The sequence below is a fragment of the Puntigrus tetrazona genome, chromosome 13, assembly GCF_018831695.1.
Source record: "Puntigrus tetrazona isolate hp1 chromosome 13, ASM1883169v1, whole genome shotgun sequence".
Classification (NCBI taxonomy): Eukaryota; Metazoa; Chordata; class Actinopteri; order Cypriniformes; family Cyprinidae; genus Puntigrus; species Puntigrus tetrazona.
The window spans coordinates 24,703,266-24,717,657 of NC_056711.1; the positions used below are offsets into that span (position 1 = coordinate 24,703,266).

Consider the following 14,392-nt stretch of genomic DNA (forward strand, 5'->3'; position numbering starts at 1 on the left):
TGCTTCCTGTCTCCAAGCTGTCCTGTAATAAAGTCAAAAAATGAAAAAAAAGTAAAAAAATCTAAATACTTTAAAATAATTTAAAAAAGAGAATAAAAACTATAATAATACACTAAAATTTGTCTAGAAATTATTTGAATAAAAAGTTAAGAAACCATTTTCAAGCCAAAATTGCTGTAAATTTCACTAATAATTTCAAAGAAACAGCTAGTAATACATGATTATATTTATAGATGTAAAATAATATTTTTGGTAAAACATACAGTTTTATTTATGACTTCTGCAAATCATTTTTTTTAACTATTTCTACTACCTTTAATTCAATATTGCTTTATAATTATTTGTGAAATGCAGAAGCATTTTCAGAGTAACACTCTGAATTAAATTTTCATTAAATGTACATAATATTAAATTCACACTGTTCAGAGGTGCTTTTGAATGTATAGCTATTATAAAGTATTTCAATTGAATTAACCTTAAAAAACACTTAATGTAAAATAATGTGCTGCAATTATATAGAAAACAGAGAGCTCAGCATTAGGACAGTTCAATAATTTTATATGCATTTTAATGTAGTTCATTAATTTGAAGTTTGCGTTATAAATGGCCAACGCATTTGTGTTTTTTAATTATTTAGTTTAGAATGATTAAATAAGTTAGCTGAGTGACAGAAAGTGAAAGAAGAAAGAAAAAGAAACGGAAACTAGGACAGGAGTTCTAGTAGCAGGTGGCACATTTGAACATTTCGTTTTCCGACTATAACCACAGAGCGTGTTTGTCTGGCAAGGACATCAGCAGCAGAAGGCTGCGTGTGTGCATAAGCTTACGTGTGTGTGTGTGTGTGTGTGTGTGTATATGTTTGCGTGTTGAATGCGTGCGTGTGTGTGTTTGCGCCGTGTAAGATCACTTGTTTGGCCTTGCATCCGCAGGATCAATGGTAGTCTTCACTGAGTAAAGTTATGCAGCGAGCTGGGGAATTTTTTAACATATCCCCAATGGTGCTGGGCGGCTGCCTGGATAAATATAGACGTGTTGATGCGTGTCTCTCCCTCTCCCTCGCTCACTCTCGCGCTCAACCTCCCAAGCTTTTAATCAAAAGCAATCTGGAGGAGGGAAGTGGGAAAAAAAAAAAAAAAGTAGAAAAAAATTTGGAATGTGCCAAGATCTTTTGTGTTCCTCGCTCCTGATCCTCCTGCTAAAGGAATCAGCAGGCAGGCTTTTCTGTGTGTGTGGAGGAGGGTGATGGATAGCGCTGCTAATGTTTGCGTGTAGCATGGCCCGACCCTCCGTGCTTTTCCCCACAGTTCCTACGAATCTTCCCACAGTGACCACGGTCAATGCCTTTGCTCTGTGGGCATGTGATTACATCCCACGGAGCTCACAGCTTCAAGTCTCAACCTCTTGTTTCAGCAACACCCACCTACTGTCAGCTAACATTACTACCTTATATTCATTGTTTGTCTTTACATTTATCCCTGCTAGCGCAACAGTTTCCTTTCGGTCTCATTTTTTCAGTTCACACCTCCTCCTGCCTACATTATCCCTTATAGCGAGCTGCCGTTTTGTCTGTCAGACCTGAGTCACGTATCGCAGGGTTTCTGTCTCTGCCAGATTAGCTCTTTTTTTTTTTTGACGCCTCAGCTTTTATTTTTGGTCACCACATGATCAAGAACCTTTTTATCTGTAGCTTTGTAGTCAGGGAAGACGTGATTTATGTGAACTTAGGGTATCACATATATAGTCATTTGCATAATATATGTATACAAAAAAATCATTATTATTACGATTAAGTAGCCAAGTTTAAATGTAAAAATTAAATAATATATATACACATACATATTAGGCCATTTTTTTTCTTTATCATGAACTCAACTTTTCATTGACCCAGAATCTATAAATGCATAAATGTGAATTTTTGTGAATGCATAAATATCATACTTTTTCATTTTGTTTAAAGTTTTCATTTAAAGTGCTCTTATCATGGGTTATAAAAAAGTTAATATTTTGATTTTGGGAGTCCCAAACAAGAGGTTGACATGCATGCAAAAAACACTTTAATTTTCTTAAAATATGCATTTATTTTTACCTTATATTTTTATAGTGACTTTAAAATGTCACACACCTGTGAAGTATGTAATTTTTCTCTCTCAGAAAATTGTTTTTTATTTTAATATAACATAAGTAAACCATTTTGGGTGAGATACAGTATCTGAAAATATTTTTGGATTAATTATTATTGAAGTTAGAAATAACAAAAGAAACACTTCAGCTTTTCAAAATTAGTGAAATTTTAATTTGAAATATTATATTTCTTTTACCCCAGGTAATGTGGGTATGTAACAAGTGCCGAAGGCAACAGGATATGCTCACTAAATCAGGAGAGTGGTTTCCCAGTCCTGGGCCCAAGGCTGGAGAGCTTGGGTCAGCAGTGAGTGAACCGGCCATGTGTGGAGATGCCGTTGGGGAGAAGAAAGTGCGCTCTAGATCTCAGAACCCTCTCGACTCCTCCGTTTCCACTGCCCATGACACCCAGCCACATGCCCCGACCGACCCCAGAAAAGGCTCTTCCACTGGCCCAGCCGATATGTCGTCATTGCGCTCACGCAGTGAGCCTCCACAAGAAAGGTACACTTAAGCCTCATTTTTTTTTGTCCTAATCTTTAATCAAAAAACATTGACTTCCCTCCACCTCGTAACAACATCTCTTCTCTGATGACGTGTGCGACAGCAGTACATTGATCCCTCCAGCAACCTGTCACTCAAATGAGATCACAGCAATTGGCAAACAATCCAATCAATTCCTGATGGACAAAATAAAGTCCCACCTTACATGTTTTCTTGCTTGAGTAGCTGTTCACAGTTTTAAAAAATAGAGAAAATAATCACAACTTTCATTTAAATGTGTATATATATATATATATATATATATATATATATATATATATATATATATATATATATATATATATATATAGTATAGTATTTTTAGTACACTACATAGTATAGTACACTTTTTGTTTTTCCAAAGATCCTTTTAGTCACCAGTTTAGCCAGCTAGACCCCAGCTGGAAGAAGGCTTGAATTCTAGATTAAACCAGCTCAGACCCGTGAACCAGTTTAGGAGAGTATTTTCATGACAAACAAGAAGCATCATTGTGTCACTCATTTAGTTTCTATTCAAGTTTTTTTATATAAAAGACTGTCTGTAAGAATGTCTTTTTGTGATGCCATGTTATTATTTCCTCTAGAAAAAAGACACCAGCAGCCTCTGATCAGAATGGCAAGCTAGGGCCAAGAGGTGAGAGGCTGCGAGGCCTATCCAAAATCCACTCCGAGGAGCGAGATACTGGAGAAAATCGGAGAGAAAGCCGAAGACTGATGAAGACTCGCTCTCAGGAGCACGACAGTCCTGAGACTAGGAGGACTGAGACGGAGCAGAAACCACCCAGGGAACAGTGCAGGACTGACCCAAATGCTCCTCATCATCCGGCCAAACTCCGGCCGGCGGAGCCTGATGGACGTATGCATCCTAAGCCGAGGGAGGCAGGGGAGATGGTGCAGGACAACAGAGGTGCACGGAGATGGGCAGATGGGCGGCAGGCCTCGCTGGAGGGCCAGCAGCAGGTCTACGCCCCAGAGAGGACCGCGGGGGGTACAGGTGTGCAAGGTGCACCTGTTGTGCAGGGTCCTCCTCCAAAAATGAACCACACCCCACAGCCGCCAGCTCCGGGGTTCAGGGTGGGCCCTGCCATGCCCGCAGGCCCACCTGAGCTCAGGGAGCCTCAGGAATGGGACAGGAAGTTGCAGCCGAGTCATCTGGACCCCGGTTCGGCTGCGCTGTTGCGGAAATCGAAACGACAAAAAGCAGAGAGCATGCTGCGCAATGATTCGCTCAGCTCTGACCAATCGGAATCTCTACGACCGCCCCCGCCCCGCCCCTACAAGAGCAAACGGGGAGGAAACAAGAGACAGATGTCTGTCAGCAGCTCAGAGGAAGAGGCGGGTTCGACACCGGAATACACCAGCTGTGAAGATGTGGAGATCGAGAGCGTCAGTGAGAGAGGTGGGTCAGATGCATATCTGCTGTTGTGTCATTTTTTTATATTGAATTAAGTGTTTGCATTAACACTAAACTCCATGATTCACAAAGGGAAACCACCATTAATATGATTGTAATATTTGGTTTGATGAGTTTAGTGCTTTTGGCAACACGCTGATTAGCGATGACTAAACAAGAGGTTGCATAACTTCCTTTAAATGCTGCAAGACTTTTCATTTGCTTTGTGTGCAAATGAAACGGTGGTCAACAATGACTGTTCATAAAGATCCTGCTGATTTTATTATTTTTTTAATTAATCAATTACATTATCTATTTATTAGTTTTATTTAATTTATTAGTTTTATTTTCAAATATATTTTCAAAAAGTGCAACAGTGATATGTCCGTCTGTTCCGAATACTTTATAATACATACCCTTTAAAATAATAAAATAATAATTTGTTATAGATACACTGTTTAAAAGTTTAGGACCAGAAATCATTCTAAGATGCTGATTTGGTGCTGATGTATTGAAAAAGTTTTGCAGATTTAATTTTTTTTAGAATGCAATAAAAAGTTTAAAAGGTAAATACAAAGTTTACCAAATAAAAGCACAGCACTGATCTGAAATAGAAATCTTAGACAGTATAAATGTATTTACCAATTTAATGCATTCTTTCTGAATAAATGTATTCATTAAAAACCGAACTTTAAAACAGTAGCTAATTCAAAAATAAAATAATGATAAATAGAAGTAGATAGATAGATAGATAGATAGATAGATAGATAGATAGATAGATAGATAGATAGATAGATAGATAGATAGATAGATTGATTGCATATCCGTGTCTTAAAAACGGTGTTTTACAGTATTTTATTTGTAGTAATGTGGATAGGATGATAGTATGCATAGATTAATTGTTTACTGGTTTTGACTGGATGAAGGTTGAGGTGTGAAAGAAAGGAGATTATTCACATTGCACTGTGTGCTGGCAAACTGACTGAACACAGACTTAAAAGGTCAGTGTATTAACACAAGCCAGGGGTGAAATGTAAACATTGTGAGTTGACTAGGAAAGACAGACTATAGGAGAAGGAATGAGAGACTAAAAATAAAAGAACAGGAGATTGAGAGGAGGTTAAGCAGAACACAAGCTTGCTCTTATCGGTGCAACAACATTTCATCAGGTTCAACATAACACCAGGTAAGAGAATCGACTATTTCTTCTAAAGAACAGGAACCGAATAATTCAAATTAACGCCTCTTGTTATCTTATTTAAAGTTAATATACAGTATTAGTTCTGTTATTAATGGCCAAAGAATGGATTTGCAATTAAACTTAAAACTCAAAGGTTTTTCAGTTGGTATTCAGTTTCAAAATCTTGAGCAGAGATTGATATTTATTAGATTTGATTTCTTTGTTGTCTTGGAAAGTTATTAGAAGTAAATACAATTGTGTAACAATACATACTGTATGTTGCAATGTGAAACTGCGTGCTAATGAAATATTTATTTGCTAAGCACTATACTTTGGAGGTCATGTGAATGAGAGAGGCTTAGATAAAAGCCCACACAGGGGACCAATCCACCATGCAACAAGCAATATATTCAACATTTATACCCTTAGATAGCAAATACTTCATACAGACCGATTCTTTTTAATATTACTTCATGGCATTTGGCATTTCCTTTGTAAGTTTTATAGCTGTTTAGCTTTATGAAATGATTTTGTTGCTTTCCAGAGTTTAACATTTTATTTAGAGTAACTTTTTATAGGACAACCGTGCATAGACATAGAACTGGGTTAGACGGCGAAGAAGCAGCCTTCCTTAAAAAAAGTAACCTATGAAGATTCCCTGACATACTTGTAAGTAAGCTATCCAGGTCTCAAAGGCTTCTTTTTTCCCCCTTATTTTGAACCCCTGCACCGTTGTTGTTGTTGTTGTTTTTAATCAGGTGCTTATAAAGCTATATAAAATCACTAAAATTGGATTAACATTAATATTGGAAAGTAATATTGTAAAATAATCAGTATTTGTTCATATATTAATCTGTATCAATGTGTAAGTGTATGTCTGTGTGTTGCTAAGGCATTTGTAGCGATTTTGAGTCAGAAAGCCCATCCCCAAATCTATATTTAGGTCTTCAAAGCAAACCTGTGGGATTTTTGTTGTTGTTATTATCAGTGTCATGGTTTAAAAACGTATCAGTAATAAAAGCGATGCTTCTCTTAGCAAATACCTCTTTTTATTAACTGAACATTTGTCCATATAAAAGCCAACCAAAAGTCAAAATCACACTTTTATTTTGAACCTTTTAAAAAAAGACTGAAAGTAATTCAAATCTAATGTCTATTGCAACGTTTAATTTTTTCCGGATAACAATTTGAGCACTCTGTGCGTCATGCTCAAGGCATCGCAGGTGCTCAAAAATATCCGGAAAACAGCCCAGAAACCTCGTATGTACAAGGCACTCATCCATATAACATGCCAGCAGTAAATAGAAGGCCAACGTCACGGAAAGCGCTGAGACTGTCCCTTTGTGCCTATGTGTTTGTGTGTGTCTGTGTGTGTCTGTGTGTGGGAGTGTGTATTCAGCTTCGGTGTCAGCATTTGCTTCCACTGTCTGGGGACTAAATGTAGCTCTTAAACATATATTCACAAGCACTCTTGCTCTCTCTTGCACTGCAGGTGGGTCAAATCAGAACATATTTTAGCGTGAGATCTTGGCTGCAGGTGCCCTTTTGGGGCTCAGATATTCATTAAGCGTAAACAGAGCGGGTTTAGAAATGGACCCTGGCTAGTGCAGCTCACATAGTCAGCATATGTACAGCGTAATAAACGTTTGTGTGTGTGTGTTTTAGGGGACTGGGAGTGCTGTCCATTGGACCCCACTGCGTGGCATGTAAGTCATTCCTACATTGTGTTTTAATAATTTACATTCTATTTCCACAGTTATATTTTTTAGCGCAGTACATTGACTGATCAGTAACCTGTAAATTAACTGGATGCATTTGTTGCATATTGTTTGCCACTGTAGCTCACATTGCCATGGTCATAGGTTAGATTCCAAGGAAATGTGTGAAGTTATAAAGTGCATAGCTTTAGTGCAAATAATTGAGATATTATTATAGGGTTTTATATATTCCTTTTAGTTTTAGTATTTAGTATAATATAGTTTTGTGTTTTCGTTCTTTTTTACATTTTTATTCAAGTACATGAAATGTACCGCAATGAAAATTTGTTTGTTTGTTTGGTTGGTTATGTTTGGTTTTGATTTTGTTTTCTGTTAGTTATAATAACCCTGGTTGTGTCTTTGTGTGTGTGTGTGTGTGTGTGTGTGTGTGTGTGAATGTGCATGAGTGTGAAGGTGAGGTAAGGGTTAGATGTAATGGAATGGTCCTTTCTCTGATGGGATTAATCTCTGCCTTGTTCTCTTTAGCATCCAGTTACATGGCAGCCCTCCAAGGAAGGTGATCATTTAATTGGCCGAATCACTTTGAGCAAGCGATCAGCCATGCCAAAAGAGGCTGGGGCTCTGCTAGGGCTAAAGGTGAGGAGAGAGCAACTTGCATAAACAATGTATGATATGACAACAATATGTATTTGAGTAATTGTGTAAATTTTACAGACACACACACACACACACACAAAATGACATTTATGTATTCTCTGTAGACTTTACCCATCTTTAAATGATTTGTATGGGTATAGGTGGTCGGGGGGAAGATTACAGAAACTGGGAGACTTGGGGCCTTCATCATCAAAGTCAAGAAAGGTAGTTTAGCTGATGTGGTGGGTCATCTACGGGCCGGTGAGTCCAGAACTTCTCTCAGTTTCTCTCATTTTTAAATAACTAGGAATGTTAAATAATTAAACAGTGTAAACAAGTGAATTACCTTATGCACTGATTTAGCAAATGAATCCTGTATGGATGCATATATTAGTGGTTCTCACACAGGACCAGTGCCCACAAGCAAACTTCTAATGTGCCCTCAGAATGACTTAAGATGATTTACAATAAGATAAAACAAGCAAAACAAGTTAACATGACAAAAAAAAAAATGATTTTATAAACCACCCATAACATATCCTTGTTTTCTTTGACAGCCTTGAAAAACCTGAATATATGAACATTTTTGTTCAACAACAAATGTCATGTAAAGTGTTTTAACGAGTGGAAGTTACTGTATTTTTTGTATATAAAGATACTAGGAGCTTTTGAATAATGTTGTGGGCAATAGGGATTCTTGGAGAACCATTGGCATATATCAGTATTTAAAATGTAAAGACCCCAAATGAAGGTGTTTCATTATTGTGACAAATGAATATACACAGACCACAAAGTTAAATTGCTATTTTAAGAGTTTAATGGTGGTTTGCTCAGATTTCTACAGGAACAACATATTTTTGCTGTTTGTAGGTGATGAGGTGCTTCAGTGGAATGGTAAATCATTACCTGGATTAACCAAGAAAGAAGTTTACAATATCATCTTGAATTCCCAAACGGAACCACAAGTTGAGTTAATAGTATCAAGGCCAATAGGGTAAGTCGTCCTTCACGCACCTTACTGGATATCTGACTCTCGGTGAACATTAACTGAAGGCAAAGCAGCCAAACCAAGGCTAGTTTATAAAGTTAGCAAAGATTTTGGCATCAAAAAGGTCTTTCTTTAACTAACACCTCCTCACATGACATACAATGATGACCCATATAAGGGTGAACTGTGACATCACCATTGTCTTTATTTAAAATCCTGGAGTTTGAGAGAAAAAATAATCAGATTTTACAATAGGGAGATAGTTTTGAAAATCACAGTTTTTTTAAATTGTAGATTAACGCCTTTTGATTCTCCATTTCATGACCCATTAAATAATTTATTCTATTTGGACCAATTATTAAACAAGTGTGTTTGAAGTGTCTACAGGCAGTTGAATAGCCGTGCAATAGATGTTTAGCTTTGTATTGTTTTTAGTTTTCACTGTTTCACTGCCATTATACTCTCCTTTGCTCTGTCCTCCCACCTCTTTAAAAGATGTATTCATTGATTTCTCTCCAAACACTTGCAAAGGGTGTATAAATCTTAGCTGCAAGTAAAACACAGTGTAAGAGGTGCTGTGATTTATTTATTTTATTTTTTTTGGACCTCATCTCTGATTTCTCTCCTCATTTGCTTCTGTCTTCAACCCCTAAAGCCCTTATAAAGAGGGCGCCCTTTCTGTAACCTCTGGCTGATGGTGTTTAATGTGATGTGAAATGATACAATGGCTTTTCTGAAAACAAGCTTGTACATTTTTTTTTTTTTAAATCAATTTATCACACATTTTATCATTTAAATCCTAACGGATGTGAAATACATGTTTGTGCTGTGTTGCTTCAAAATAAATGACAATACATATATGGTGTTCATTTGGATTTGGACATGGATTACATTTTAAAATACACTACCATTCAAATGTTTGCAAGTTCTTGTAAAAAGAAAGAAAAAGAAAATATATATATTTACTTTTTACAAAATAAATGAATATTTTTACTCAAAAGGATGCATTATATTGATAAAAAGTAGATATAAAGACATGTATAATGTTACAAATGATTTTTGTTCAAATAACTGAAATAACCTTTGAGCTTACTTTTTTTCATGGAATACTGAAAAAAGTATATAATGGGTTCCACAGAAAATATTAAGCAGCAGAACTGCAATAATCAGCTAAAAAAAACATTTCCATCAAATAAATATATTACATTTAAAAAAATATAATAATATTATTACTTTTTTTAACTATATTTTATATAAATTAATGCCTTGGTGAGCATAAGACACGTACTTTTGAATAGTAGTGTACTTCACAACTAACTGGATTTGTGATCTTTTTTTTAGTGATATACCACGAATACCAGAAACATCACACCCTCCATTAGAATCTAGTATGTACTGAATCAAATGATTTATGAATCAATTGTTAAACGCTTAAACAGTGTTTTTTTTATATGCAAACATTATTCTGATGTTTTTAGTGCCTGTTTTTTCTTGTCCCTCTGCAGCAGGTTCAAGTTCCTTCGAATCACAGAAGATGGAAAGACCCTCTATATCTGTCTTGTCCCCATCTAGCCCAAGTGGTCTTAGAGACGCCCCTCAGCTACTGCCCGGACAGCTGTCGGTCAGTACATATTTAAGTATGTACATGCACAATGTTTTGCTTAGAGTGTTTGTTTATTAGCTTTTTATGCATTTCTGTCTTGCAGGTGAAAATGTGGTATGACAAAGTCGGCCATCAGCTGATAGTGAACGTATTGCAGGCTATAGATCTGCCACCCAGATCAGATGGACGACCCAGAAACCCCTATGTCAAAATGTACTTCCTGCCCGATAGAAGGTATATTATACTGTACATGTTTCCAGTGGGGTTAGTTTAAGTGTGACATCCCTGTAAACTACTGTTCAATTGTAATATGTAAAAATATGTTTTTATTTAGTAGGATTGATTTGATTTAAATGGCATTCAAATGCATTATATTAATCGACTGCTTTTATTTCTAAAATAATAAGACATGTATCTTATTTGAGCAGATGATAAGTGTAAAACAATTTATGAAGAATCATGTGACACTGAATCTGGAGTATTGCCTACTAAAAATTTAGCTTTGCTATTCACTATCACATTTTAAAATATATTCAAATAGAAGTTCCTTTTTTTTCAATATATATTTCACATTGCAATAACAATGCAGAATAGTACCATTTTATATTATATTTGGTCAAATAAATGCGTCTTACAAAAAATACAAAAAAGAAAAAAGTAATAATCTTTTAAAAGATTGATTAATTAATTATTTTTTTTTACTCATATGTGAATCAAGCCGTTTTAATAGTTTGAATGTTCTTGTTGTAATGCTGAATTTGTCTTGTTTCAGCGATAAGAGCAAAAGAAGGACGAAGACGGTAAAGAAAAGTCTGGAGCCCAAGTGGAACCAGACATTTGTGTACTCTCATGTCCATCGCCGGGATTTCAGAGAACACATGCTGGAGATTACTGTGTGGGACCAACCCAGAATACAAGATGAGGAGAGCGACTTTCTGGGAGAAGTATGAAGCATATGTTAATTTGTCCATTTATTTACAGTAGGAATCGCTCTCTTAATACGTTTGTACAGTATCACATCTGACTGTCTGCGGTTTCTCCTCTCTTTGAACCTAGATCCTAATTGAGCTGGAGACTGCCCTGCTGGATGACAAACCTCATTGGTACAAGCTGCAGACACATGACGTCTCTTCCATCCCACTGCCGAACCCATCTCCATACCTGCCCCGCAGACACGGACAAACAGAAACACCCACCAAAAAGCTCCAGCGTAAGTGGAAGGCCTCGCGGTGGTGACTTGATCTCACTGTGTTCAAGTGCTTTTTCTCTCACAGGGAGGAATTTAGTAAGAACGATTTTAACTGAATCTGTTTATTCGCGAGCGCTGTGAGCTATCAGCAACTGAATATGCGTCCGGTTAAAAAACTCTTCTCCATACTACACAAATAGAAAAAAATAGAAATATTGTTTTGGACAGTTAAAGTTTGGCAGATTTTTTTTTTAGGATTATTTAATGAATAGGAAGTTGCTTAAATAAAAGTATTAATTTAAAATGAAAATCTTATGGACCCCACACAACATTAGTGTACACCCTGCCCAGTAGCATGTTTAAGCAAATTAGCCCCTTAGTGACCCGTTTGCGTAGAGCCCCCAAGACTCTAAACACATCCCTGATTTTGTTTAATTGTGAGTAGTATATGAATAAGAGTTTAATACTGCTCAGTTGTGTGGCGCAATCGTTCAGTGAATACGCCCCCTTAGTGTTTCACAGAAGAGGTTGTGGGCAGTTTGATTAAAATAGATGAAGTATTCCTTCACTTTCTAAGATGTTAAGTCAAGCCAGAGATATTATCATAATTTCACAATTACTAAACTATATATAAGTAGGTGAAGGACAATCATCAAACATTAGTTAAACATCGACATATCGTTTGGGTCAAGGCCGAGTCTCATTAATATGTTTGGCATTGTCTTGCAATATTCAAGGTTGTTCGTGTCTGTTTTGTCTTTACGTTCATGCGGAGGTATGTTTTTGAACCGTGCTGCGTGTGAGTTAGTGTGTAGGAGTGTGGCCCATGGGTACAGTGTATCCACAAGACATATTTTAGTATGCTATTTTATTGCTTGCCTAACAATGGATTGTGGACAGTGCTTTGTGCGCATTCGTTTACGTCTGTATCTCCGTGTCTGTCTGTACATCTATCCCCTGTGTGTATATCTGTATCTGTGTGCAGGCTCGCAGCGTATTACAGAAACTGATTATGATGATGGTATTGGTGTAGTCGCCACAGGTGGGTGGGAGGGGCCAAGGCGATGCCAACCTTGGCACCTCTCTGTACTTTGTGCATTAGAGTACCCCAAAAGAGAGAAGCAACCAATAGCAGGCCTTCCCTTCCTTCGGAAGTCACCGCTGTTGTGCTGGAGACAATGCACCGATCATGACACATCTGGCATGTTTCATTCATCCCATACTAATAAACTAACTATTTTGCGCTATTATGCATTTAAAACGAATATAAAGTGGTGCTTCTTCTGTATGGAGGAGACGATAACTCTTTGAAATGTGTTCTGTCTCCAGTGCTTTTCTCTGTAGTAAAGTAGTTTAGACATAATACACACTATCACACATGCATGATCACAATGGGAAATTGAGGGAATATGAATTATAAAGGGGAGGACAGTTTCCTCTTGGTGGTGCTACACTTTTTATTTTGCTCCTGCATGGTAGAAGGTAGAAAATGATGCTTCTTTGTATTACAATGCCTTTGTGACGTACCTTGACTTCATTCTCCAAACTTTGTAGGCGTACTGCAATTTTAAAAACTGTGGATATAGTTTTATAGAGCTTTTTTGTTTTTTATGACCTATTTGGATTTTTTTTACATTTAAATTTTTGACAAAATATTATTACTATGAATTTAGCAGTGAAGTTATATTTTAAGTAGATTTATAAACGATGAATCAATGGTTTGCCACTAAGCTGAGATTGTTTTGTTATGTTCTGCTTTGTTGTAGAGATGTATAAAAAATGTAATTGTAGCAAACAAACAATTACATAATCAAAAATAGAAAAATAAATCTATTTAAAATTTTAGATTTGACTGGTAGTGTGTGTACATCTAGAACTCAAATTGTTGTTCAAATAAACATAAGGAGAATGAACAAGGTATTTTAATTATCTGGCATGTTTTGTTAGATATGGTCTAACATATTATGTCAATCATTTTATTTTATGGGATGGGTTCTAACATGGGGGATGTGGTTTGGCAAGGCTAGTGATTGCTTAAACAAAATCTGAATTTTCCAGACAGGCTTTTCAAAAAATGTTTTGTCTTTGTCTCATCGTAGCTACAGAAAACCGATCAAGAGAAAGAGACAGAGAAAGAGAACGGGACAGAGACAGAGACCGAGACCGAGCAACAACATTAGAGGTTCCAGACCAGACCAGGCCAACTCAGTATCGCTCTCGGTCCGTGTCCCCACACAGAGACGAAGAGAGTAGGGGACGGTCCCGTCCAGCCAACGTCCCCGCACAGAGGTACATCCCTACCTTTTGTTAGGATTTATCATTTGCCAAATAAATGTAACCTACATTAAACCCTGTTTCTTCTCTGTCTTTCTGTATAAGGAGTCTGGATGAGGTCCAGCACAGCCGGCGATCCCGTTCCCCGACACGCTACCACGATCGTGCCCGTGTGGAAGAGAGAGATTACGTAGATGACAGGTAAATAAAAGTGTGCCGGCCCAAGCGAGTGTGTACAAGTGTGCCTTATTGTGTGTTAAAAGAATAATCACTTCCATGTGCCTTCATTTACTTCCATAAAAACACTGTTTCTGGAACGCCATTAAAATGAGTTTTTGGAAAGAGAAATGACGTTTTCGAGACTTGCTAACCGACAAAGGACTTGCACCGTATTCAGAAGGTGGGTTAGAGCCAAACCTCGTGTGCCTGCGTGATTTTGAAAGGACTGAATGCCACTAGAAGGTTTGTATGGACAGAGATGATCGTACAGGAAGACATCTTTTTTTAACTTTTGTCTATTGTTCTGGCTTTAAAGGTTGTTTCCCTTCCTCTTCTAACTCACTTACTGGTGCCCATTTTTTCTTTTATGTTTGCTTGTTTATTGGTCTGTTTTGTTGTTTTGTTTATTTTCCTATGTGTCCTCCATCTCCATGGTAATTGCAGTGAGGTCATCTTGATACACAGATCAATGCGGGGTAGAAGCGCAGAGTGTCTGCACACCCAAAGGTAAAGAAAAGGCCAGAATTG

At 37.0% G+C, this 14,392-nt stretch overlaps 1 protein-coding gene across 21 annotated transcripts in view; it reads left to right on the plus strand.

Annotated features, from left to right (window-relative positions):
- Nucleotides 1-14,392, plus strand: part of LOC122356515 (regulating synaptic membrane exocytosis protein 1-like) — a 60,646-nt gene that overhangs the window by 29,913 nt on the left and 16,341 nt on the right. For 8 of the 21 annotated variants that reach the window (XM_043255266.1, XM_043255272.1, XM_043255273.1 and 5 more), the window contains 15 exons: nucleotides 2,324-2,625; nucleotides 3,249-4,063; nucleotides 6,903-6,943; nucleotides 7,481-7,591; nucleotides 7,753-7,852; nucleotides 8,462-8,585; nucleotides 9,921-9,967; nucleotides 10,085-10,200; nucleotides 10,286-10,416; nucleotides 10,955-11,126; nucleotides 11,239-11,392; nucleotides 12,357-12,413; nucleotides 13,471-13,660; nucleotides 13,751-13,846; nucleotides 14,309-14,371. In XM_043255266.1, the coding sequence (XP_043111201.1) occupies nucleotides 2,324-2,625; nucleotides 3,249-4,063; nucleotides 6,903-6,943; nucleotides 7,481-7,591; nucleotides 7,753-7,852; nucleotides 8,462-8,585; nucleotides 9,921-9,967; nucleotides 10,085-10,200; nucleotides 10,286-10,416; nucleotides 10,955-11,126; nucleotides 11,239-11,392; nucleotides 12,357-12,413; nucleotides 13,471-13,660; nucleotides 13,751-13,846; nucleotides 14,309-14,371 (2,519 nt within the window). The other 13 variants (XM_043255271.1, XM_043255275.1, XM_043255278.1 and 10 more) reach the window with 7 other exon arrangements.